General features: G+C 35.3%; 1 protein-coding gene across 4 annotated transcripts in view; it reads left to right on the top strand.

Annotated features, from left to right (window-relative positions):
• Positions 1-26695, top strand: part of PCNX2 (pecanex 2) — a 370349-nt gene that overhangs the window by 227795 nt on the left and 115859 nt on the right. For all 4 annotated transcript variants that reach the window (XM_074262410.1, XM_074262411.1, XM_074262409.1 and 1 more), the window contains exon 22: positions 22867-22975. In XM_074262410.1, the coding sequence (XP_074118511.1) occupies positions 22867-22975 (109 nt within the window). The remainder of the gene's footprint in view (positions 1-22866; positions 22976-26695) is intronic.

The raw sequence follows: 26695 nt of genomic DNA, 5'->3' as shown, positions 1-26695 counted from the left end.
CACAACAGCCCTGGAAGGTAGGTGATATTATTATTTCTATTTTACAAAGGAGACAAACATTGGGAAATGAAATCCACAGTCACTTGAGGCAAGACTCAAGTTCAGATCTTTAAGATTCTAGGTAAAGTACTCATTTTTCATTTGTGTCTGACTCTTTGTGGCCCCATTTAGGTTTTTCTTAGCAAAGATACTTGAGTGGTTTGCCATTTCTTTCTGTGGCTCATTTTATAGATAAAGAAACTGAAGAAAGCAAGATTAAGTGGCTTGCCTTAGGATCACACAGCTAGTATCTGAAACCATATTTTAACTCAGGAAGATGTCTTCCTGACTCCAGACTTGGCATGCTATCCACTGTGCCACCTAGGTGCTAGGAAAGGAGTTAAAGATCAGACAACCAAAAAGGGCTGAGAGAAAATGAGAGAGAATTTAAGATTAATGCCAATGACCCAAAGTATCTGTATCAAGATGGAAAGTTGTGGAATAAAGAGCACAAGTAGAGAATTAACTGAAACTTAAGTAACAGCTAAAAACAGAGATTTGGAAGTAGTCAATATAATACTGAAGTTCATTGTAGAGATTATAGAAGGATATGTAGATTTTAACATCACTTGCAAAGTTTTAATAAGTTTAAACCCTGGAGAGTTGATGAAATCACCAAGGGATAGAGTACAAAAAACAAAAACAAAAACAAACAAACAAACAAAACAAAACAACAAAAACAAAAACAAAAACAAACCAGGCCATATCCTTGAGGGACATTCACACAAAGAATATGGTGGATGGTGGATGAACCTGAATGGGACTGATTAGACAAATCATAGGAAAAGAAATTGGAGAACGCAATATCAGAGTCTTGGGTGAGTTTAGGAGAGGTTGGAAGAGAATTGCTGTAAAAAGAAAGAAGCTGAATAGAATAAGAAGTGACCAAAAAACACTATTTTACCATTTAATAGATTTTTTGATAAGAGTACTTTAAGAGAACACTTTGAGTTTAGGATGGGGTAAGACACTTAAATCATATAGGATGGAGAAATGGGTAGGTAATGAGGAGATAGAATAAGTTTAAATCAAGGATTCTAAGCCTGAAATCTGTGAACTTAAACAAAATTTTGATAACTATTTTATTATAATATTTTTTCATAATCTTATATGATTAATATAATTAATTTATTCATGTAATATTTTATTAAATTATTATTTATCCATTTAATAATATTTTCATTTGTTCATTTAATAACATTTTATTCATTTAATAATGAATTTATTCATTTAATAATATTTTTTTCTAAGAAGGAGTTCATAGGCTTCACCAGATTGCTGAAAGGGTCTAAAATTAAAAAAAAAAAAAAAAGTTAAGAATCCCTTGTTTAAATAGATAAATCTAGAAATTTGAAAGCAAAAAAAGTGGTAATAGTTTTGAGGGGATGAAAGAATCTTTTTTAAGCCCTGGAGGACGTGGGATGAAGTCATTAGATAGAAGCAAAGATTGATGAGGAGAGAAATGGAGGGAAGAATTGATAGGGCAAACTCCCAAAAGAAGTGGAAGGGGATAGGACCAAAGATGTAAGTAGAGATGCTGGCTTTGAAGGGAAAAGAATGATCTCTTCTTCAGGGACTAGAGCAAAGGAGAGTATCAAATAATATATAGAAAATCTGAAACACAGAGTAGGGAAAATTAGGAATCTCATGAGAGAAATCCTTAATTTTCTTAGTAAAGAAGGTGACGTCATCTCTAACAAAATAAATAATGATGAGATGGCATAAGGGATTTGAGGAGAGAGAAGGTTTGGAATAACTGCTCTGTGAAGTGCAATTCTGAGTCAGGGAAAAACAGTTTTGTCATGAATCAGTGAAGACCTAGTTGAGGTTAAATGTCATAAATTTGTAAGTGAACTTAGTTGGGATAATATAGATATAGATTTCTAGTGGCAATAAATAGCACAGAAGTAGGAGCAGAGAAAGAGGGTGTGAAGGAAGGGGGAAGTACGAGGTGGTCCAAGTTTGAAGATTGGATAAGCATGAAAATAGTTGGACAAGAGGGTGATTTCAGGGAAGATGACAGTGAATTGGTCCAATTATGAGGTCCAGACTTTGAAAAGTCCACAAATGAGGCCACAGAGAAGCATCATGATGAATAGGGGGACAAAAGATGAAGAGTCGATAGACTGAAGATTAATTACACTGAGAACAAAATCAGATTTGGGAGTATTGAAACAGAGGTGGGGATGGAAAATAGAAAATTACCATCAGAGAGAAGCTCATAGTTGATGATAATGATGATAAAGACGATAATGATATAACAATACTTTAAATATTTTATTTAATCCTCACAACAGCTGTGAGTGGTAAGTGCTATAATTATCCCAATTTTAAAGAGAAGAAATCTGATACCAATAAAAATTAAATGACTTTCCCAAAGTCAAACACCTAGTAGCTAAGATAAGATTTTAATTCAAATCTTCCCAACTCCAGGTCCAGAACTTTTATCTATTGTGCCATCTGGCTGCCCAGTATCACCAGTAATGGTGACAATGAGCTTCAAGTAATGACCACTATTGAAGGTGGTTGAGATAATATGAATATGTGATAGAAGTTGAGGAAATCAGTTAATTGTGGGATCAGTGTTCCAAAGGGGACATCAACATGTACTTTGAAGTCCACAAATATGAGAGTAACTCAGAGAGGAAACTGAGACAGATGCTGATTTTTTAAAGAAAACATGAAGAATAATTTGCTAACCAATCACCAGAAACAAGGGTCATCTAGATATGGCAGCATGAAATGATGAAGTAACCTTCAAGGGAGCAGAGGATGCCATGTGATGGCAGTAGATGAGTTCTGTAAGCAGCATTGGGGAATAAGACATCTAACAACTTTTCATCTTGCAAGCATGAAATTATTATTAATTAATCAATTATAAACATCTATTAAGCACCTATAATATGCCAGGCACTGTACAAAGTGCTAGAAATACAAAGAGGCAAAGGACAGTTTCTTTCTTCAAAGAGTTTACAGTCTGATAGAGGAGAGAACAGGAAAACAAATAGATACAAAGCAAGCTATATAAAAGATAAATAAGAAACAATAATAATAATTAGCATTATGATTAAATAGCTAGCATTAATACAATGCTTTAAGAGTTGAAAAAATTTACCTACATTGACTCATTTAGTCTTCAAAATTACTTTTGTCAGGTGCCATTATTATCTTCATTGTATAGATGATGAAACAAAGGCTAAGTTCTTAATTTTTTCTTGTGCCATGGCCCTCATTAACAGTTTGCTGAAGCCCCTTGTATTCTTATAAGAATAATGTTAAATGTATAAAATACATTGGTTTTAAAAAAGAAATGAATTCTGTTGAAATAAAAATGTATTTTTCTCTCAAGTTAAAAGATAACTTACTCTCCCCACCCGAGTTCAAATATCCAACTCTACTATTTAATAATTTTTCTTAATCAATAAAAAAATAAACAAAAATCAATAAACAATAAAATTCTTAACAAACAATAAATAATACATGTTTATTAAGATATTATGTCAGTCATTATATTAAAACACTGGGGATACAAAAAGAGGCAAAAGACAACGATTGACTTTTGTTACCTAACATCTCAGTTATTTACAAACTATTACCTTATATAACATTATTATATAACAGCTATTTTGCTGAGAATTTTGTCAAATGCATTCTTCTAAAATATCCCTTCCAGAAAATAAAATAAAAAGTGGTCATTTTTAGTTCCTCATAGCCACAAATGTAGGGCAAATAATTAGCTCCTAAAGCCTCTGTAATTCATAAACTTTCTCCTAGAATTTATGGTTAAGATCTAGCAAACCTCCCTTCTCACCCTCACACCCTTCCTAACCTATTTCCTCTGTTACATGCTGTGGTAAATTGTTTTGTTGTTTTTTTTAATTTTTTTTTAAACAAGTACACTAAAGAGTTGTGTGCTGTAGTCAAAGAACAGTGCAAGGAAGAATGGGGGGAAATGGTATATCCTGTCCTGTAGAGTCAGCTGAGTAGTAGGGAGTCCAGTCCTAAAAAGTAAGATGGTGGCAGGGATAGAAACCAGCAGGAGATCACAGCGAGTAAAATTCTAGGGTCTGTTGGTGGAAGGAAAAGAAAAAAGTATCAGATGAGGGTCAAAGTGGGTTCATGTGATCACAGTATATATCAATTTTGCAACCCCCAAAAGACTGTAAGGTCCTTGAAATCAGAAGCCATGTCTTTTCTTTCTTTTCTACCTCACCCCCTCCCAAAGCAACTAGCATGGGGCTGAATTCCTAATAATTGCTTGATAAATAGCCTTGACTTGATTTGAAGATCTCAAGAGAAGAATAATTGGATTTTGCTTAAAGGAGCATTCTAACTTGATTTGGTAGTTGAGTCATTTTTTTTAATCTCTTTTACAGAGTTGATGATTCACAGTGGGAAAGTGAGGGTGAGAGGGAGGGCTTTGCATTTCCATGCTTGGGTCACTTAGAGTTCTCCTAGCTGTCTTTTCATGGTGCGTGTTTTGATTTCTTTGACTTCCTGTAAATCTTGTTTTGCCGCCTCATTGCTGTCCTGCTGTCCTTCGCACAGCTGGGGCGCTAGCTTAAGACCAACAGAGGTGGTTCTTCAGCTGTGAGTGTATTGCTATCTTCTCTGTAGGGGGCTAAGTCTTTCCTTACAAGCTAGAGAAGGGTAAACTAAAATCTGTTTCTAGGTGTAGATAACCTGGTAGTGATGAGGGAATGTCACACAACTGGGCCAGTCCTGTGCAACTGTTGGTTATGACACCATTAACTACCTTACGTGACAGAGGAAAAGCACTGAGACAGCCCCAAAGGCACCCTGGACTAATGAATGAAATCCCCAAATGTCTGTCTTCTTATCTCTATTTTCACTCTTCCACAAAATATGCCAGAAGAATGAATCTCTTTTAAACTATACAAATTTATAATGCTGCAATATTCCTAAGAAGAAAAGAAGTAAGACTTAAGGAAATATTCATGTTGCTCACTTTGAGGGAATTATTTCAATTCTCTTCTGGGATATTGGAAGTGCTATGCAGAAATCCTCCTCCTCTAACTTTCTATTACTTAGATTTCAATTCCTGATGCAGCCCATTTTTTCATCACTATTGCTCAAAAGTTACATATTCATATTGTGATTATCAAACATCAATATGCTTAATTTCTCAAAGGAGAAACTTTGAGGTTAGATTTCTACAAGCCCTTACCCTAGTTTCTCCCAAAACTTAGTGGAACCTAGACTATACATTAATATGTCAATATTAATATGGCAGCCAGGTAGTACAATGTGGATAGAGCACTGGCCTTTAGGGCAAGAAGATGAGCTCAAATTCAGCCTCAGAAACTTACTAGCTGTGTAACCCTGGACAAATGACTTAACCTGCCTCAGTTTCCTTATTTATAAAATGTTGATAATAATAATGCACAAAAAAGAAATAAACATTTATTAAATATCTATTATGTGTCAAGCACTCTTTCGGTCCTTAAAGCAATGCTAGAAGGGAGTAGCTAATAGTATCATCATTATATAATTGAAAAAACTTGAGTCTGGGACAGGTTAAATGATTTGCCTGTGGTTGTCTGAAGTTGGATTGGAACTCAAATTTTTCTGGCTCTCTCCACTGTACTACTTAGCTACCTCAAAGAGTTATTGTGAAGATCAATGGATAAAAGTATTTTGAAAACCTTAAAGCACTCTAAAAATTATAATATATAAATTATGTAAGTTATAATATATAATAATAATTATTTCTATTTATATAGTTTTCTTCAAGCTTGCAAAATAAATTTCTTACAACAGCCCCCAGGAATTAGATAGTTCAATTATTATTATCTTCTGCACAAGAAGAGAAGAAGGCTCCAAAAAACTAGATGATTTGCATAGGGTCACACAGCTGGTAAATGATACTTAGAAGATGAAAACTCTTGCCTACTAATTTTAAGTCTAGGTGCCCTTCTGGTACATCTTGGCATCTTCACTTAGGAGTTTTCACAAATTGTTTCTGGAGCAAGCAGATATACCTTTAAGACCCATTACACATTTCCCAGGGATCCATGACTACATTAGGGAATGGAAGCTCAGAGGTGACTGGAAAACTAACCTGTTCTGACTCCCTTTAGTATATCCTGAGAGTCCTCCTTCTACATAGCAGTTAATATGGGAGCTAATACAAAACTTCCAGAAGACTTTCCAGGAATGATACATCAACTTAATGAGGAGCCAGGTTAGAATTTTCCTAGTTGTAGTTGTTTTGGAAAGGAATAAGTAGTTAATATTATGGCTATTGGCATTTTGAATAATTTGTTGAATGCATGTACACTGGAATATTCTATTGGATCGGATAAATTTGCCTACACATTTTAAGGACCTTAGGTAGATAGAAACTTATTTTACCAAAAGTTTAGCTTGAGTGTGGTATTCTGGATTTTCCCCATATTTTCTTAAATTTGTTCTTTGTTTTGTTGTTGTTGTTGAGTGAAGGGGTGGAATGGGAAAATCATAAATTCTAGTACTTCTGCTATGTGTGAAAAAATGTCCTTAGTGGGAATGGCATGCATTCCATAACAATTCATTTTGTTTCTAGTAATAATAGTAAAATAACAAATGTACTATATTCTAAAATTTGTAAAGCACTTTAAATATATTATCCAATTTAAGCTAATGAAGATTTATTGTGGTGATATTACTGATATGACACTGACTCCATACTGGTGAGACCAAGATGAAAATGAGAATCCCTGCCCTCAAAATTTTTTTTAATGTATTCCTGGAGGGGTAATGGATCTTCAGAGCAAGGGACATAATAACATCTCGCTTATTCAGAGGTCACTTTTCCATATCCTCTCTAGCTAGGTAGAATATATCTAGGAGTTAGGAAGTAAAGAAAAAAAAAAAAAGAAGTGGTGGTCTGGGCAGCCAATGTAGAAAAGGCAAAGAAGTACCTATGCAGAAGTCTTATACCAGTTCCATTTATTTTCACTTTACACATGCTTTTAACAACAAGTGATGTAAAGGGGAATTTATATTAATTATACAAACTTTTCCACTTCCAAACTTTTCTAAAATATATGGGCTATGAAAGTTTCATGCTGAATCTTCTTTGTACTACTATTGTATATGAAAATGCTTATTTTAGATCAGAGATTTTTAATCTGGAGTCTGTGAACTTGTCTTTTAAAAATATTTTGATAAATGTATTTCAACATAATTTGTATCCTTGGTAATTCTACATAATTTATTTTACAAATTTAAAAAGATTTTTTTTCTGAAAAATGATCCATAGATTTCATCAGACTGGTAAAGAGGTTCATAATTAAAAAAAAAAAGTTAGGGATCTTTTTTAGTATTTTTAAAGACAAAATGCATATGCATCTAGATTCTAGGATTCTGTTACAAAGATTTCCATGGACAGAGGTTAAAATAAAAGTTTTAACACAGAAAAAGCCAATTATCAGGAAATTTCAGTTATTGGAATATCTCATTGCTTATGGTTGCCAGATAAATGTAATTGCAAACCAAGGGGAGTACAGAGGTTATGCAGAAGGGTGGAGCAGGAGGGAATTATAAGACAAAAATCAAAGAGAGGAAGAAATCTGGCTCATGGCTGCATTTGTTAACATTATTTGATTTTCCTGCATGCTAAAATTGTATATGGGTCAAAGCAGTGGGATGCTTTGGTGATAGAAGCCATATGGAGAAATTGATAGGCCTTGTAATGCTACGGGGAAAGAGAATCTCTCTTTTTCTCCCTGCACCAAAGCACAAATCTAACCAACAAAAATCATGATAAAATACTTTTAGAAGGAAAAAGGGTCTGAAGTAGGAGATGCAGAAAATCTGTACTCAATAAGCAAGAAATGGAGAGAGATTGGGAAGGTGAGGGAGTAATGAAATGGAGGTAGAACAATTTTGTTAGAAATAAAGGAAATAAAAGTAAAAGGAAACTTGTGCCTCTGTGTGTGTGTGTGTGAGGGACAGACAGACAGGCAGGCAGGCAGAGATAGAGAGAGACAGCAATAGAGGGGGAGACATTTTATGCACCATTTCACTATGGTAGGGAATTTCACAGGTAGCAGAAAATACATTCTTTATTTTCATGTTTTCTATTTCCCTTAAAATTTTTCCCTTCATTACTCAGTTTCAAAGAATTTGCAGGTGAAGTCCCACCTTCTTTACTTCCCTTATTCATCTTCTGACATCTTTTCTGGGCAAGGACATTAATTTCTAGATGCTCAAGAATTGGGTTACTTCTCCTCTTTTCATTTCTTGGTATATTAGACAATTTCAATGTGTAGTGATGACTTTATGTGCATGGATGGATACACTAATTAGTGATTAGAAAATATGAACTCACCTAATATTTTCTGGTTGTCATGTTCTCCGACAGGTTTGAACCTGTCTTACTGCATAAGATCTGCTAATCAAAGAACCAGGGATTACTAAATTTCCCTTCATTAACACCATGCTAATTTGCCTAAGTAGTCTTACTCCTGCTGGGTGCTCTTATCACTGCATTATCCAATCCTTTGTATTTTTCCTGTTAGTTTTATTTTTTTTTTTCCAAACTGCACTTCACAAATAACTTTTTAAAACTGGAATTCCTTTTCTTTTCTGCCCCTTTGAATAATTCCCTTTTCCTCAAGTCATCCACATCCTTAAATGTCTGAGGTCATGAGATCATAGATTTAGAGCTGGAAGAGATTTTAGAGGCTATTTAGTCCAAATTTCTCCCCTCCTATTTTACAGATGAGATAACTGAGGTTCAGAAGGGTAAGTGACTTGCTCGGCTATTTAAGGGAGGATTTAAAATCAAATCCTTTAACTTCAGATCCAATGTTCTTTCAGACCGCCAGCTGCAGTAGGCAGTTTATTCTACTCCCAATCTAGTTTCCCACTGGATTTCATACTGCCAGCAGCGCCAGGGAGCTTTCCCATCAGCAGGAAGACAACCAAGACTTGGTGATGAGATTTTCCATCTTCTCCCAGAAAATAGAACCCCAATTCACCTTTTATATTCAGTGAAGCCTAGACATCCACTTCATGAAACTCATGCTTTTGTCTTTGTTGGGATAGCTTCAGACGTGTCCTTAGCCAAACTCTTGGGTCTTGTGAATCTATCTGCTCCAAGTGATCAGAATTCTGATGGGAATTTCACTTCGCATTTCCAGTATTATTCTAAGCCTAACATGCTTTCAAGCCTCCACAATTACATCATTAGTTGTTTTTTGCTTATTGAAATCCTGGCAATGAATCGGTTGTATCCTTTTAGCACAATTTACTTAGCTTATTCTTTGAGTCCCACTTAAGAACATTTTATATTGAATGGAATATTTGATGAGAATTTGCTTGTTTCCACAAAAGGCTGATGTTCCAAAATAGTAATACCTCAAGTGAGTGTTTCATAAGCTACTATTTTATTTGCTTGTTAAAGTATCCCTGTACTCCAAATAACCCCAGCTTTACTGTAAAAAGTTAGAAAGTCCATTGGAACTTTTCTTTTATCCTTTGCTTCTAACCCTCAATTGATCCTCTAGATTCTCCAATAAGTATTTGTTAGTTCTCAACCACCTCAATTTATCATTGCCACTTCTAAGTACTAAGAATTGCCTCTGTGGGACATGGCACAGGTCCTCCAAACCCTGCTAGCTAAATCTCTGGGAAGTAGACTGAAGGAACCTTCCTATTTAGCTCAGCCTAGTAATAGGGAATAAAATGAGGTTTAGCAGATTACTACTCTGGGGGACCAAAAGCAAGGAGTCTAGGACAGAAAGAGAAAGTCAACATGGGACCTAAACCATCTATACTATAAGAGATTCTCCCTGACCCAGCTGCTGCCTAAAAGTCTTCACTTCCACCTTCTCAAATACTCCTCAGAAAACACTTTATATCTTTCATTGCCCTCATCGCTGCTAAGCTTAGGGCATACTTATCTATATACATATTGTATATTTCCATTAAATTGTAGGCTTCTTGAAGGTAGGGGAAATGATGTTTGTGTTTTCATCCTTGTACTTCCATCGCCTAAGAGTGCTTAATGCATTTGCTGATGTGAGAAAAACTTGAGGTCTTTCAAGAAAAATGGCATACATGAATTCAATTTCTTTATATCTCATTTAAAGTACAAGTTAAAATGCATTAGTAAGCAAATGCAATATTTAACTGGGCCATCTCAGTGCTCATGGGATAGCTTCCTTTAAGGTGTTTTGCATATTTATACAAAGCCTGTCAACTGTGTATATAAGCCATAAGTCTTATCTATGTATCTGTGTCTAACTTGAAAAGATGTTTTCAAATTAGGTTACTTTGAAATATGGGGAACTGGAGGCATTCTTAGAACTATCTAAAATGATGTCTTCACTGCAGTTTTCTTTGTTTCATTCTAATGCATTCTAAAAGGGGGAAATGTCTTATGTTTTTGGTTGGGGAGAAACTTGAAATGCACAGATTTGATAATATCTTTTCCCTAAATGTCTTTATATATTATTTGTGTCCTACCTGTGGCAGTGTTTTGAGCTCATATTGGTCTGCTCAGCCACAGTTAGACACGCTGTGTCTTGAACTCAACATAGTGATGTCATTTTGTTCCTCTTCAAGCACACTGGGCAGCAATAAGGGTGGGGAAGAAAGGTTCAGACTTGTGATGTCATCCATGTGGTGAGTTCCTCATATAACAACTCCTTTCATCAACGCAAATCGGCAGCTTATGCTCATTTATCCTTACCTGGGACTCTGTGAAATTGTGATTTATTCATGGTTGATTCCAAAGCTAGTACGTTTCCAACTCTATGACTGGTCCTCTATCCTCTATACTATGTTGCCTATTACCTTCCACATAAATGTTGCAAAAGAATCAAAAGAAATATAAGCTCCTTGAAGGGAAAAAGGCTTTTTTTTTCATTTGTATTCCTCCAGTACTAAGCACCATGCCTGGTAAATACAGGTACTCAATAAATGCATGTTGATTTTGGCACTACATGAATTCACTTTCAATTCAATTCAATTCAATTGTTTAACTGTGTTGAAAATACCAGATGTCTACAACTCTTACTTGTTCCTCTTTGCATGTCATAATCATACTCCAACTTGTGATTTTTATTGTGTTTTAATAGGGCTGGGATTTAAGAGTTTGGGAGGCAAACATTAAGAGTGAGACATGCATCATAAAAACAGAGTCCTCAAACTGTCTAAGGAGAGGAAAATAAAAGCTGTATAAAATCTGTTCATAGCTGATCCGAATGAATTTCTATTTAAAGTATGACAACAGAATGTTATAATGGCTGGTGGCACTGTTTACTATAAAGGTGTCGCTATTTCCATCACATCTTGTGTTCTTGGGTTTTAAATGTGTCATTGCTGCAAACACAACTGTTCTGAAACAGGGGAGGGTTTCTGCAAATATCTCTCTGTGTTGATTATATCTGTGGGCCTTTGAGATTAAGAAATCCTTTCTGCTACCCACCATTTCTTCCTTCTTATACCTGTGTTCACACAAAGGAAGAACAAGTTTTTTAAAAGGATATTTTTCCATCACAGTTAAAAGTCCTCACTTAATACAAAAAGCATTTATTAATTTTCTTCTCTCTGCCAAAAAAATATGCTGTAATGCGGAGATATAAAAATAAAAATAAAAAAGTCCCTGTCCCCAAGAGTTTCTATTCTACTGGGGGGGGAAATCAGCAAGATCACAGATAATTAAACACAAAATATGGGAGAGGGATTGAGGGAGAAGGAACAAATATTTATTAAGTGCCTACTATGCCAAGCTTTTTACAAATATTATCTCATTTGATTTTTACAATAAGCCTGGGAGGTTGATACTGTTATTATCCACATTTTACAATTAAGGGAACTGAAGTTAACAGAAATTAAGTGATTTATCCAGGATCACACATCTAGTAAATGTCTGAAGTCAGATTTGAACTGAGGTATTCCTGATATCAGGCCAGTACTCTGCTTATTTTAGCACCTATCTATATCATATACCAGCTAAGTCCAAAGCACCTTTGGGGCATTTGGAGAGAATCTAATAACTTGAATCAGTTAAAAACTTTTGTAGGAGGAAGTAACTTATTTGAGCTATAAATAGATCTAGGAATTCAAAGAGATAATGATGAGAATAGAATAGAGAGACTGAGTACTGAGGTTGGGAAACTGAATGTCATTAATAGAAATAGTAAGCAATCCCATTTGGTTGGCAAGTAGAGTATGAAAAAGAAACATCTGGGGAGGAAGTGATAATGTGTCAATCTGGAAAGGTAGCATGGAGCCAGGTTTTAAAGGGTTTAAAATGCCCACAAAGGAATTTGTATTTTATCTTAGAGGTAATTGAGAGTTATAGGAGCATTTTAAGAAGAAATACGTCATGGTAAGACCCAAACTGGTTAGTGTGCTACATGTTTGTGAGAACATTATTCATGTGGCATGTTGATTTATTTGAAGTTGTATAATATTCAAGTAAGAAAACTTTATGAATGGGGTAGTAAAGACTCCTTGGGGAGCAGGAGCTTTTTATAAATTGGAAATTTTGAGAAAATAACTTCTCAGAGTAATCTCTGATTACTTTTAGTGCAATTTGTAAAGCAAAAGAAAACATTTGGTAAAAATGGTCTGAGTTGTTGTTTTGCTTCAAAAAAACTTATTCCATTGATTATGAGTCAATAAGTTTATATTAAGCACCTATTCTGTTCCAACATTAATATGCATACAAAAATTTTTGCCTTCAAGGCCTACATTCTACTAGAATTTACTATGCAACATTTATGTGCAAGGTAAGAGGTAGCAAAGCAGGGTAGATAGAATGCCAACATCAGAATCAGAATGACTATATAATTCCTGCTTATATACATACACACACACACACACACACACACGGATAGATAGATCGCATGTCTATGGACAAGCACCTTAAACTGATTATGTCACCTAATCTTATTTTTATGAATAACATTAGTAATTAGTAATGTTATCAGAACCATTTACTACAGATACATATAGCATGGAAGTCATCAGGAGCATGGAGAGTATAGAGGGCATGAGGTCTTTAAGACTATTCTAATGGAGTCCCATCTCTGACCATTTGAATTGCCTTAGGAAGCTTCTGAAGATCACCTAGCAGGAAAAGATACCAGACACTGAGGCCCTTTCTCAAACTAAACTGCCAAATATTCCATTTCTATTGCAGAGAACACAGGTCCAATGTATGCTTGATAAAAAAAAAAAATTTAACTTATTTTATGGAAAACTTGCACAGTGCAAATCCTCATGAGATGGTTAGGAAAAGTGATACAAGTACACTTTCAAGGTCTTTTTTAAAAGAACTTTAGAATCAGTTGTATGACGTGGAAGACACTGGCACAGAACCATTCTATAAGCAAAGCAGAACTGAATTAGCCAGAAGAAATTTGAGATGTGCAAAGTTGGAGAAGCTACCCCAAAAGTTCATGGGGAATTATTTGTGTTCACCCTGTGGCAGAGCATTCCAAACTTGTATATGTCTGATCAGGCACATTCAAACACACTTTAACTGTAATGATGTCAATTTGGTCCTCTTCAAGGACAAAGAAAAACAACCAACCAATCATATGTTCAAAGTTCTGACTTTGCAGTCACATGTTGACTTCCAGGTGATAGATTATTTTCAGTCACAGTAACTTATACTAAGGCACAATAGAATTACAATCTACATCAAAAGAGGAATCATTCACACTGATGATATTATTAATGGTCATGAATTATTTATGGACTTCTGTGCAGAAAGCATCAGATTTTTTCCCCAAGATAGGGAAAGAGAGAATAAACATTCCTATAATACAAATTATGTGCTAGGTACTGTGCTAACCACTTTGCAAATAATCTATCATTTGATCTTCATAAGAACTCTGGGAGGTGGATGCTGTTATTATCTCCATTCTACAGTTGAAGAAACTGAGATGAGCAGTAATGTGACTTACCCAGTGTCACAAAGCTAGTAAGTGTTTGAGGTCAGATTTGAAATTATCCATTGAGCCACCTATTTGCCTCATATTCCTACAATTATTGCTGATCATAAACTAAAAATCTAGCTATTTTCGTATCCAACTACATAGTGAAGAGCTGCAGAGCATCATGGAAATCTGTTAATCTCACAGTCCAGAAGACCTGAATTCAAGGCTTGTCCCTCATGTGTATGATCTGCATGACCATGGGAAGCCAGGCAGTGCCCCACATAACTATCCAACACTCTAAGCTACAGATAAGTTGCTAACCTGCATCAATGGAGGGCATTTCCCCAGATGGCTTCCTAGACCAATAAAATCATAAGTTTGAACAAAAACATAGCAAAATAAAAAGACCCTCCCCAAAAAAACATACTTGATACAATGCTTTCCTTGTGAACTGTGCCACAGAAACTCATTATAGCCCCATAGTGGAGCTTTCCCAGTGTAACACTACTGCCCTTTTGCAGATGATGACTTGTCTGACTGGATGAAAAGTCCTCCTGAAGTTCTCTTATTGAAAAAAGAGGCTGAGTCAAATAGTCCCAAATCAATACACCATGTGTGCCATTGTTATCATCATCATCATTAATCTAAATTCCTTAGACTTTCTTCCTCCTAAAGGATCATTCTATGAACTTAAACTTTTCAGGGTTTTGTTTGTTTCTTTTAAAACATCTTGACTTCTATGGAAGATACACAAAGAAAGGTCAGTGCTATGTTCTAAAAGATTAAAACATTGTGGAGGTTCTAAGTGAAATGAGCAGAACCAGGAGGTGATTGTGCATGGCAACAAGAAGATTATATAATGATCAATTCAGATGGACTTTGCTCTCTTCAAAAATGAGATGATTCAGACCAGTTCCAATGGTCTTGTGATGAAGAGAGCCATCTACACCCAGAGTGAGAACTGTGGGAACTGAGTATGGATCACAGCATAACATTTTCACTCTTTTTGTTGATGTTTGCTTGCATTTTTTTCTCATTTTTTTTCCTTTTTGATTTGATTTTTCTTGTGCAGCAAGAGAATTATATAAATATGTATGCATATATTAGATTTAACATATATATATTTTACCATGTTTAACATATATTGATTGCTTGCCAACTAGGAAAGGGGTGGGAAAAAGAGGGAATTGAAATACAAAGTTTTGCATGGGTTAATGTGTTGAAAAATAAAAAGCTTTAATAAAGAAAAAAGACTGATATGGACCAAGTATAATACTATAGCAAAGTATGCAATAACCAGGCCCTGGTGCATCTGTTTCTTGTATTGGAAAATGCTCTTGTGAGGGATAGTGATAAACTTCTCAGATGGGATTGAAGTGAGTACATAGGCAAGAGCCCTTTCAATGATGAGCCTATAGGCAATGTCTTTGATTTATTTTGTGACAATCTATATTTAACATATTCCTATATGCTGGTAACTTCTCAAGTATTCAACACAGTCCAGAAATCCACAATTAATAAGAATTATATCATGATCATTGATAGCATTTATATAATAATTTTGTTAACTTCTGTGTTATCTCATTTGAACAAGAATGACCCCATAAGCTTAAGGAAGTAGGCATATTTAGCAAGTAGATGAAAAGATTTGGGAGAAAAGACTAGAGACATTAAAATTGTTATTAATGACTGTCATGTACAGAAGGGATTTGACTTATTCAGTTTAGGTATAGAATAAAAGTTACAAAATAAGAAGTTATTAAAAAAAAAAAGTAAGTTTAAGGTCAATGAAAGGGAAAATTTTCTCACAATTAGAAGTAGAAAAGCCCAGAAGTAGAAAAACTGTCCTGAGAACTCATTGTTTTCCCCTTCTTTCTTCAAGCATCAAAGCCCAAAATCCATTCCACTTCTTGAGTATGCTATAAGGATTCTTTTCATGGATAGTTGTACCAAGATGGTCACAAACATACTTTCCAATGCTCACATTCTGTGATTCTGTCATTCTTGATCTTTTCATTTCAGATTAGTTTATCCTTACAGTATACCAAAAAATGATAGCCTTTATAATGGCAATACTTTTATAATGCTTCAAACAGTAAGAGCTTAATCTATGCTTATAGATAATTGGTTGGCTGACCATACTATATTGAATTGTTATATTGTGGGAAAAACCTTGAATTGTTATTCTGAAGAATTTGATTCTAGTTCTTCCTTGGCCATTGACTCAGTGTTTAATCTTGAGTTTCCTCATTTCTAAACTGAGGGAGATGAACTGATACATTTCTACAGCTCAAGAATTTTTATTTCTGATATTCCCAGCTAGATTTCAATAGTATGTTGTAAAATATTATTTCTCATCCTCTTCTTACAATAAAAGCTTAAGGCACTGACTATTGTGTTAATCTTATCACTAAAAATAATATCTAATATTTATATAATATTCTAAAATTGCAAAGCTTTTTAGATCTGTTAGATCCTTTAATCCTCACAACAAGTCTGTGAAATAGATATTGCTATTATCCCCATTTCCAGAAATTTAGAAAATCTAAGTGACTTGCCTAAATTTACACAGTTACTAAATGTCTGAGATAGGATTCAAGCTGGGGTCTTCTTGTCTTCATTGTATCCAGTGAACCATCTAAAAACATCTCTTACCTAGAAAAACTATATTGGGGACCATAATGACATTTACATGTAAAGATTACATTTACATGTAAAATATGAGAAGAATTGGATTCAGAAAATTTCATTTCTGTTATGGCTATGGATATAGTACAGATTTCTCTGTGTTAATATTTTTGCTGGTGTAACTTTATTTCTTTTAAACAAGGCACAGTCAGTATTTTCTTCCTTCTATTCCTAAAGGACAAACCAAGGCAAAAACTGAGTGACTTGCCTGAGATATCAAGGTACCCCAGGGCTTAACGGCAATTAAAGCAGGAGACTCCCCATGCTCAGTCCCCTCGATGTCTGATTGCTGTTGCTGCTTATGTTTAAATACAAGTTGCCGTGCTAAGCAAAAAATAATTATAATAGATTCATTTAATCATAATGCAGCAAAGTTTAACTTGTTAGAACCTTAAACTTGCAGATGAGGCTTTCCCTGGGGCTGCTTGTCTGATTGTAGCTGTTATGCCTGACCTACTTATTGGTGTGCTCTGAAGGTAGCTTAAAATTCTCCCAGGATACTCTATACATTAAAAACCTAGTGATAGAAACATTTTAAAACCCATGACTCATTTTAATAACCTTTGGGGGCTATATATTTTATAAAGCAAACTTAACTTTATGGTTTCTGACTTCAGTTTTCATCTAAACATGAGTCATCTTGACTAAAGTTGGTCTTCAACACTTCAGAGAACACTATGTTAGCAGCAGAATACTAGCAAGTATTTATTGTATCTCCAGAGGAAAATCATAAAGGGCTGTGGAAAATTATGTTTAAACATAGATAAATGGGTTAATATATATGACCCCACTTCTCCTGACTTTTGCCTAAAATATAGGTTTCTACATCTTATTTAATGTTAACACCTGTGGTTTTCAGCTCCACTATCTGAGAAATGACGATAGGTAAAAATAGCATGTATTTAAAGGATCTTATTTACTTCATAATGCAGCATCGGAGTAGCAGTCAGGGGTTTTATAAAATCTTGAAATCTAAGGGTTGGAAAGAAGTAATCCATATCTGTTTAGAAATCTTTTCTATCAGATCCTCAGATGTTGCTTTTGCTTAAAGACTGCTAACGAAAAAGCCACTTACAGCCTTATCAAACATTCTAGTCTGGGATATATCTAATAATTATAACATTAGTGAATGATGCTACAGAAATCGTTCACTAAAATTTTTTGTGCTCCATCCTCCCTTCTACAAGGGGCAGAACAGAATCGTACCTAGACTTCATCTCTCCTTTTTAACATTCCCTCCCCTTCCTTTCTCCTATAAGTCATGAAATGTAATTAGGCACATTCCTTACAAAAATTAGCTGACCCTTAATCTATAAGCAATATAAGGCTGCCCATGCAGCCTCTTTCTTTGCTATTTTATGGACATTATGCTAAATGGAAAATTATTAGTACAATAAAAATAGTTCATAGCCCCTAGTTAGGAAAATCCTTAACATTTAGACAGAAGTTCAGCTCTCTGACCTAATTTAATTTTGTGTATTTCTAGTTATCATGTTCTCTTTTTGTTTGAGGCAAAATGAGAAAATATTTAGGTAAAAGAAACAAACTGTGTATGTATTATAATATCTGTTATCCACTAGCCATAGAGAGGGAAAGCTGAGAAATTGGGGAGAGCTTCACTCAATTTTTGAATAAATCAAGAAAACCAATAGCTTCCATCTAAAACATCTGTTTCAAGCTGCTTGAAGGTCCCTATGGCTCATTATGATTTATCCCTTGCCTTTTATATTTTAAACCTCCCTTCGTTTTCTCTTCTTTCAGTTTTTGTTCCTGTGCCATCATGTCTTTTTAATTTCATTCATTAATTTCTAAGCAAGGATTGCTGTTGCTGACTGGTTTTTTACCATTCCCCCTCCTTTTGTTTCAGTCTGCCTCTCCCACTTGCATGAAGTCCTTTAAGAAGTCCTGGGCATTTGGAAACTAACTAGCTGTATGACCCTAGGCAAGTCACTTAATCCTGATTGCCTTCTGAAAAAGAAGAAAAGAAAGAGAAGGAGTAGAGAGGAGGAGGAAGAAGAAAAGGGAGAAGAGAAGAAGAAGGAAAAGAGAAAGAGCAGGGGGAAGAGAAGGAGAAGAAGGAAGAGGAAGAATGAAGAGGATAGGGAGGAGGAGGAGAGGAAAAGGAGGACAAAGATGAAAAGAAGATGATGACAAAGAAGAAGAGAAGAAGAAAAGAAAGAAGATGAATAAGAAGGAGGAGGAAAGGAAAAGAAAAGAAGAAAAGAGGGAGACAAAGAGAAGAGGAAGAAAATGAAGAAAAAGGAAGGAGGAGGAGAAAGAGGAGGAGGAGCAGGAAGAGAAAAAGAATAAAGAAGAGAAGAACAACAACCACTCTAGACATAACTCAAGCCTACCTTTGACTTAAAATTATCACAGTCCCAAATCTCTTTCAGTGCTGAGAACTATTTCTTGCCCCTCTGGACTATAAATCCCATGACTCCTTTCTCTTCTCAACCACCAATTACATAAATGTTTTCCTTAGGAAGAGTCAAAAATCTGCTGCTTATCTTATGCCCATTGTTACTAGGCCTGTCTTCCGGGACCAATTACAATGAGTCTAATGCTTCAACCACATGACAACCTTACAAATACTTGAAAGACATTTATAATGACTGTTGCATTACCCCCAAGGACTTTGGAGTCTGCAAATCTGGGCTCTGTATGTAGAATTGTCTTGTTTGAATGCATAGTCTCATATAAATCATTATGTTTGAATGCATAGTCTTAGATAAATCACCTGACCACTTAGAATGAAATAGAAAGGACAGGTAGATGTCATGGGGACCTTGGAGAAATGGGATATTTAGCTAATGTAACACAAAATAACAGAAAATGTTTTTCCTACCATGGCTTCAGAAAACCAAAATGATGCCAGAATTAAATCAGAAGTGGCCTGGAGAGCCATTTAATATCCACAATCTGAAATTAATCAACAAAAGTATAGTGTTGAAGAAACTTTTAAATATAAAATGTTCACATATCTTTTTCCTCTTCCATTCTCCTTTTTCTTTTTTCTAACCCTCCTTAGGACTTGTGTCTCCCCTCCTTTCTTCCTTTCTTTCTCCTTGTCTTTTTCCTTCTCTTAATAATATCACCAAAAACCCTTTATAAGTCTAGGTTTATAAAGTCCTAGGCAGTTGTCCACTGGAAAACCTTTTTAGATCTTTTGTAATTTCTGCCTACTAGATTGTATTTCTTGTTATAACAAAAGCTTGGGATTTGCTGAAATGTTCCAGTCCTTAGTCACAAATTTTGGTTCTTCACTGAAGTTCCTACATGAAGTCTATAGATTTGAGTAAATCAGGTAAATGTAAGGTAGTGGTTTTTGGAGAAGGTCTTAGCTAATTCCACTTTATACCATCTGGCTTCCCTAAAATACTGGAATCCCCAAACCACAAAGCTGCCCTTTCAAACAAGGATGTGATCATCCCTCTTCCTGAAACCTTTTCTTTTACAGTTTAAGAAATGTTAACAGATATGAACACTTCAATAGAAAAGGAGAAACTTTGTACATCTCTGTATATAGTTTTTAAAGGCTTATATTTAAATTAGCACAATGATTGCCCAAACTGTCCTATTTGTTCATGTTCCCTTCCAAACTTTCTATTCCTTCAATGCATTTTTGATAAAAGTTTCATTGATAGCCTTTTATTTCTTTACTTAATTTTTGAATATTTCTTCATTGGTTCTACTTTCCAATCCCTGAACTAATGAAAATAGCTATCCAGTAGCTTATCCAGTCAACATTCCATACACAGCCTATATTCACTGGTATTTCTCTGCAAATTTACTGTTATGTAGCAGAACCAAACAAAATTTTCAAGTGTATTTTTTATAAGTGGTATTTTGTTTTCTCATATACTAGCAAGTCTGGGAAGATACAATCTGTCACTTGCCTTTCCCATTATTGATGAATAGAGTCTACAGAGTTTTTGACTGTAGCCAGAAGCTACAAGTGTATATAGTTTCCTACCATAGATTGATAATCCATGACCGCAAAGCAGGTCTCACTATCCAGTATACTTCATTGCTTGGTTATTCTCGTGTGACAGACTTTATGCTAAATGTTATAGTCTGTACTGCTGAGCATCTGGTAGGGATTCGGTCAGATTCTCCACTAGGTTATCCATTCTTGGCCCCATCTCTCCTCTTCTTTCTCCCTCTCACCTATTTTTTTTCCTCTGTGTTGGCTTGCCCAACAAAAATCACACCTCCTATGTTCTATCCTGTTTTTCTAAAATACTTTGCAATTCGTGACTCAGTGGTCTGGGTTTTGGTTTCCTTGGCAAGAACAGCTGAAGTTATGAAAGGAAATTAACACACAGAAATCTCAACAGCTTCTGTGATGATTAAGTTGCATATGGATTTAGCTCTAAAAGGCTTCATTTGAAAGGAGGAAGTTCTGCCTCCAGAAATGTCTGTTCACCAGCTGTGACTACTCCCCCTCCCCAGCCCCCTTGCATCAGAGAGATATAGCAGAGCTGGGGCTTGCACCAAGCATGGAAACAAATCTTTCAATAGATAGGGGTGATCCTGATCAATTTATCACCCTATCTCAAGTGCAAGAGAAAGGAAAAAGGAAGACATGAGATAAGACCCAGCAGGGAGGGAGATTGTTTTACTACACCTTACTAATAATGAATTGTTCATTTTTTCTCTCTTCTCCTTCTCCCATAATTCCTTCTTTTCTTCAAGGTTCAGCTCAAGTGTCCATCATTCATTTGAGGCCTTTCCTGATTTCCTCTGTTACTAATGTTCTCCTATCCCCCCTTCACTTGTATCTATTTTGTATTACCTATACATGTATCAATCAAGAAGTATTTATTAAGCACTTAACTATGTGCCAGACACTGGGATGTTTCTGATGAGGATGAATTTAAATTCTAATAGAAGAGATGAGTTGTTATAAAGCATCATTGTTGTCAAATTTGACTCCTCGTGACCTCTAGCCAGGGTTTTTTTGGTAAAGATAATTGAGTAGTTTGCTGTTTCCTTCTCCAGCTCATTTACAGACAAGGAAACTGAATCAAAGAGGGTTAAGTGGTTTGCCCATGGTCACAAAGCTAATAACAGTCTGAGGCTGGATTTGAACTTAATTCTTCCTGACTTCAGACCTGGCACCCTGTCCCCTACACCCCAGATTCTTCAACTCTGATTTGCAATCCCACTGAATGTGGGGGTCATAAAATTATGATTTATTTTTAGTAAACTCTATGCCCATTTTATATACCTGTATACCCAGGATCACATACAAATTTCTTAGGCAAAAAAGAGGTCACAAGTGGGAAAATTTTAAGAAACTCTGAAATACACTACCTAGCTGTCCTTATAAAACATAGTTTCCCAAATATAACTAATGTATAGTTAAATATAATTCACTAAATGTGTAGTTTAAAAATGCATATACATTCACAAAATATGTAATTACAAGATAGATATTGTCTTAAACTCATTCAAGGTTTGAACTATTTTTTGCTTTTACTTTTGCTTTTGTTTCTCCAGTGCTTCTAAAACACCTGGCACTTTTCAGTCATTGTCAGTCATGTTTGACTCTTTGTAACCCCAATTCAAGGTGACTACTTTAGGTTGTCATTTCTTTCTCCAGTTCATTTTACATTTCAGGAAACTGAGGCAAGCATGGTAAAGTGATTAGCCCTGGATCACACAGATAGTAAATGTCTCAGGCTGAATTTAAATTCTTTCTAACTCCATGCTCAGAGCTCTCACTACTACATCACCTAGCTGCCCTGCTACCTATGTGCCTGGCACACAGTAGATACTTCAAAAACACTGATTGATAGACTGATTTGTGATGACCTCATTAGCACCCTGGATACCTTAGAATCAGCCAGAGTCAGGATAATCAAAAGTCTTTATTCTTGGTTTTCAGTGGTAGAAGTCAAGGGGATGGAATCAGAATATCCACGACCTCACCTCTTCATCTCCCGCCCAGAAGTGACCCTGGCTAGTCTCACCTCACCCCATCCCCTAGTCCCTCCCACAATTCTCTGTATACACCAAATGACTGGGCCAGCACAGGATAATGGGAAGGGCCATTTCCAAGGACATTCTTATAGAGTATTGTTCAATCGATAATTAGTCTCAAGTGCTTGATTGTCCAACCTCAGTGCGTTGACTCAAGAGTTTATTTAAAATTATAGTAATACTTTTCCAACCACATTTTATTGTCTCCTTACTGGTATTAATGGGATTGTTTTTCTTCCTTTGCTTTCAGCTTGGAGACCTGCTTCACAAGTTACAGTTTGTCATGACCTACGTGGCTCCCTGGCAGCTTGCTTGGGGTTCGTCCTTTCATGTGTTTGCTCAACTCTTTGCAATACCTCGTATCCTTTTTGCTTCTGCCTTATTCCCTCATGGAATCCAAAGGGGATCACTTTCACCAGACTCCATCCATGAAGACAGGATTTGATCCCACTTTTAAGTATGACATTGGGGGGACACTGTGAATTCTTGCCAGATTGCCAGTCTTTAATGATGTTGCTTAGTTTTAAACCATTCTACATTTTTAATGCTCATTTGGAGGTATTCTTTTCTTTCCTTCATTCCATCCCAATATTTTCATTTCACATCAGCTGTACTGATATGTCTTAATATATAAGTTGAAATTGATACTTTGGCATTTTATTTCTGGCCTACTTATCTTAGTTAAGAAATATTAAGTAATACAAATCGGACCAATTTTATTAATATTTAGTGGCAGACTTGAAAAATACTGTTATAGATGGTTAAGATGGAAATAGGTTTTGTACAACTTCATATATATGCATATATATAATGGATATCATATTGCTTGCCTTCTCAATGGATGGGGCAAGAAATTAAAGAATGTGAGAGAATCTAGAACTCACAATTTAAAAAATTAAACATTAAAGACTTTTTAAAAAAAAATTTAAAAACATTTGGAGAAAAAAAGAAAAATATTGACATAGGCCTTTCAATATGCATCATAACATAGCATAAAGAAGAGAGGGCTAGTCTTGGAGAAATGTGCATGCTTGTTTAAGGCCTGCTACCTCTGACACTAACTATGGTGAAGTCACTTAATATCTCAGCCCAGATAGCTCTCTAAGACTATGAATTTCAAAATCACTAATCAACATTGGCAGAAGGAATTTCCTTCCACACCAGGAGTTCCCTATGCCAATGAAACCACATATTAAGGAGCAATCTTTATTCAGTCATTTTAAGATTTAAAAGAACATATAATTATTTTGTTATAGATGTCTCTTGCCAGTTGCCACTTAACTTCATTAAGTTGTCCTACTAGATTTGTTCTTAGCCCTAGAATATTTCAGGGCAAAAGGTTGTGAATTGAGAATCTGAAGACCTGGCTTCAAATCTTAGTTCTGTTACTTGCTAGCTGTGTGACTCTGGACAAATAATGTAATATCTCTGGACCCCACAATTATCTCTTCTATAAAATGAGAGAGGACTGTTATAGATTATATATCTTTTCTCTCAATATCTGTGATCTTCTAGTAACTTCATCTTGTTTATTTTTCCTTAAATATTTGAGACATTTCTAAATAGCCTACTTTGATTTAGATTATTAACTTAGTCCTGTTTAATGAAATGAAACACTGAGTTTGATTTGAAACTTTATTTTCTCTCTATGGAGTTCTTCTCCCAGTTAATATATTCTTTTGGACAGCACTGTTCACACATCTGTGTTATCAGTTCAATTTGATAGCATTTTTAATGAATCAAGGTGCTACACGGTACTCTGCTAGTCATTTTAATGAGCCCTGCATGAGTGTTCAGAGTAAAAAAAGGCTCCATGAACTGAACTTTGTACATACTGATGGAGCATACTCTGGGTAATCGCTAAGTGATAATGTATTCCAGGAAGTCATCATTTGGAGGAAAATGCTTTCCTACGATGCCATTTGTTATAAAAACCATAACAGGAGCCAGTCTCACAATACATATTGTTCCATGAGCCTATTTTTAGACTTCCATTGATATTAAAAAAAAAGTTTTTCAAGGTTATTTGGCAGAAAAAGCTGACAAAAGGGAAAAAAAGAAATTGCCAACATTAGATTATGTATCTTCTTTTCTAGTGCATTCATTTTGTGCCTTCCAAAGAGCTTTAATTTCTCTAAACAGATCACATTAAAGGGAAGATAGAAAAGTGAACAAATGAGGTGATGTATGGGGCTATATGTTAAGTGTATATGAGGCTTAGTACCTCAGATTTAAAGTGTGTTTATTAAATGCAAATCACAACATTAATGCATATTTATGATAGAGAATTTACACAGTGAATTTAAACCTCAAAGTTATGACTCCCACTTTCCCCATAATTTTGGCCTCTTGGTACATATGCAGCTTATTCTATTGATGTTAAGACATTATAAGTGAGTTCAGTAATACTAATTACTGGATGTGGCTAGACAGCTAAATTGAGGACCATTCTGGGAACCTTAATTTTGAATTACCTGCCCAGCTTCCAAGTTCACTTTTCAACGGTAAGCAGATTGGTATAAAGTTTTGCATTTAATTTTTCCCCTTCAATTTAAAAAAAAAAAAAGAATACAAATAATCCTCTACTGGAATGCATGCAGCATGCATTTAAGCCCAAGATCTTTGTGCTTATGGAGAATAAGTAATTGAATACATCAGAAATGTACATTTTATTAGGCATTTGGTAATTCTATTTTAAAACACTCACTCCATCTCTATGCTTTTGTCCTCTAAAAATACAATGACCAATTAACGACATCTGTTTCCTCTACCCTATTAAAATGTCATGCTTCAGAATTTACTGTGCAGATTCTGAGTACGGTACTTGAACTTCACCCTGTAGAAAATTCTCTCTCATGTTGCCCCCACAAATTAACCACAGAGGGCCCCCTATCCAAGCATGGGTCAGAGTAGGAACTTGTTCCCTGGAGTTTACCACTGTATTTCACATATCAAGAATTTTTATGTTTTGTTGAGATAACTAGATATAAGCTGTTGGATTCCCAGATGTCATCTACAGAGAATGACTGTTTTTGAAATGCTAGTCATTTCATCACTCTCTTTAGGGAGACTGGGGCCCTGATCTTGCCAAAGAGAAGGGACTTACTTCTTCAATTTGGGGAACAATATACTGAACACGGATTCTCAGGCCATTAATGAACTGTTTAATAAAATGCTGTGTCCCCCACTAATATACTGTCTCCCTCCATTAGTCCTGAACTTTTAACCTCCAAGGGGATATGAACATGCTCAACCTTTGAATGTGTAGAGATACCACACAAAACCATTTTCTTTTAATAACTGTAGAAACTTACAGGGTTATCTGTGTTAAATATTTATATTAAGGGAGGCACCTTACTGCTTTGAATGTGAGGCTGGATTTCTAATGAAAGCTTGTCCTATAATAGTGATTTTTCTTTTTCTCCCAAAGTGAATCCCCATTTTAATTTTAAATTTCTATTAGTTGGTTCTGCAGTTTTTCAGAGAAGTCCATATCTATAGAGTTACCTCTTACCAAGACAAACTAAAAGATGACTTTGAAGAGCCTACATCCTTTTGTAGGAATTCTCTCTAGCTCTACTATGGGGGTCATGATTATGTTCTTGAATACTTACACAGAGAATTTTGTATTACTTAACATTCCCTCCTAAGCAAAGTAGGAGTCTTATCCGTGAAGCTATATAATGAGTTCCGTCTTTCTTTCAACACTGAAACTAAAAAATGACTAATTATATTCTGTTTAGTTCTCTATCTGTATATCACATGAGGGTTTTTTGGGGGGAATTGAAATTAATATGCTGAATTTTGTAGGTTAGTATTTCCTTCTTTTCACTTCTGAGACTGAATTCCTGGATAATTAATTATATAGCACTTAAAAAACAAACTATCCTCTTTGAATGAGGGAATAAGCACAAGTCTCTATTTTTGGGGGGGCTATACGACTGAAAGGTTAAATTGTGCTATTTTTATGAGACCTCATCCAGCACCTATTTGCTTTGGTCTATCTTTCACCCAAGTTTCTTGTCCCATCCATCACCATTATACTTGAACTCTAACTTTTTTCTCTGTTCTCCCTTCTC

The sequence above is a fragment of the Sminthopsis crassicaudata genome, chromosome 4 (assembly GCF_048593235.1).
Source record: "Sminthopsis crassicaudata isolate SCR6 chromosome 4, ASM4859323v1, whole genome shotgun sequence".
NCBI classification, from domain to species: Eukaryota; Metazoa; Chordata; class Mammalia; order Dasyuromorphia; family Dasyuridae; genus Sminthopsis; species Sminthopsis crassicaudata.
Note: the sequence above shows the minus strand (reverse complement) of the source record. Positions and strands in the feature narration are given on the sequence as shown.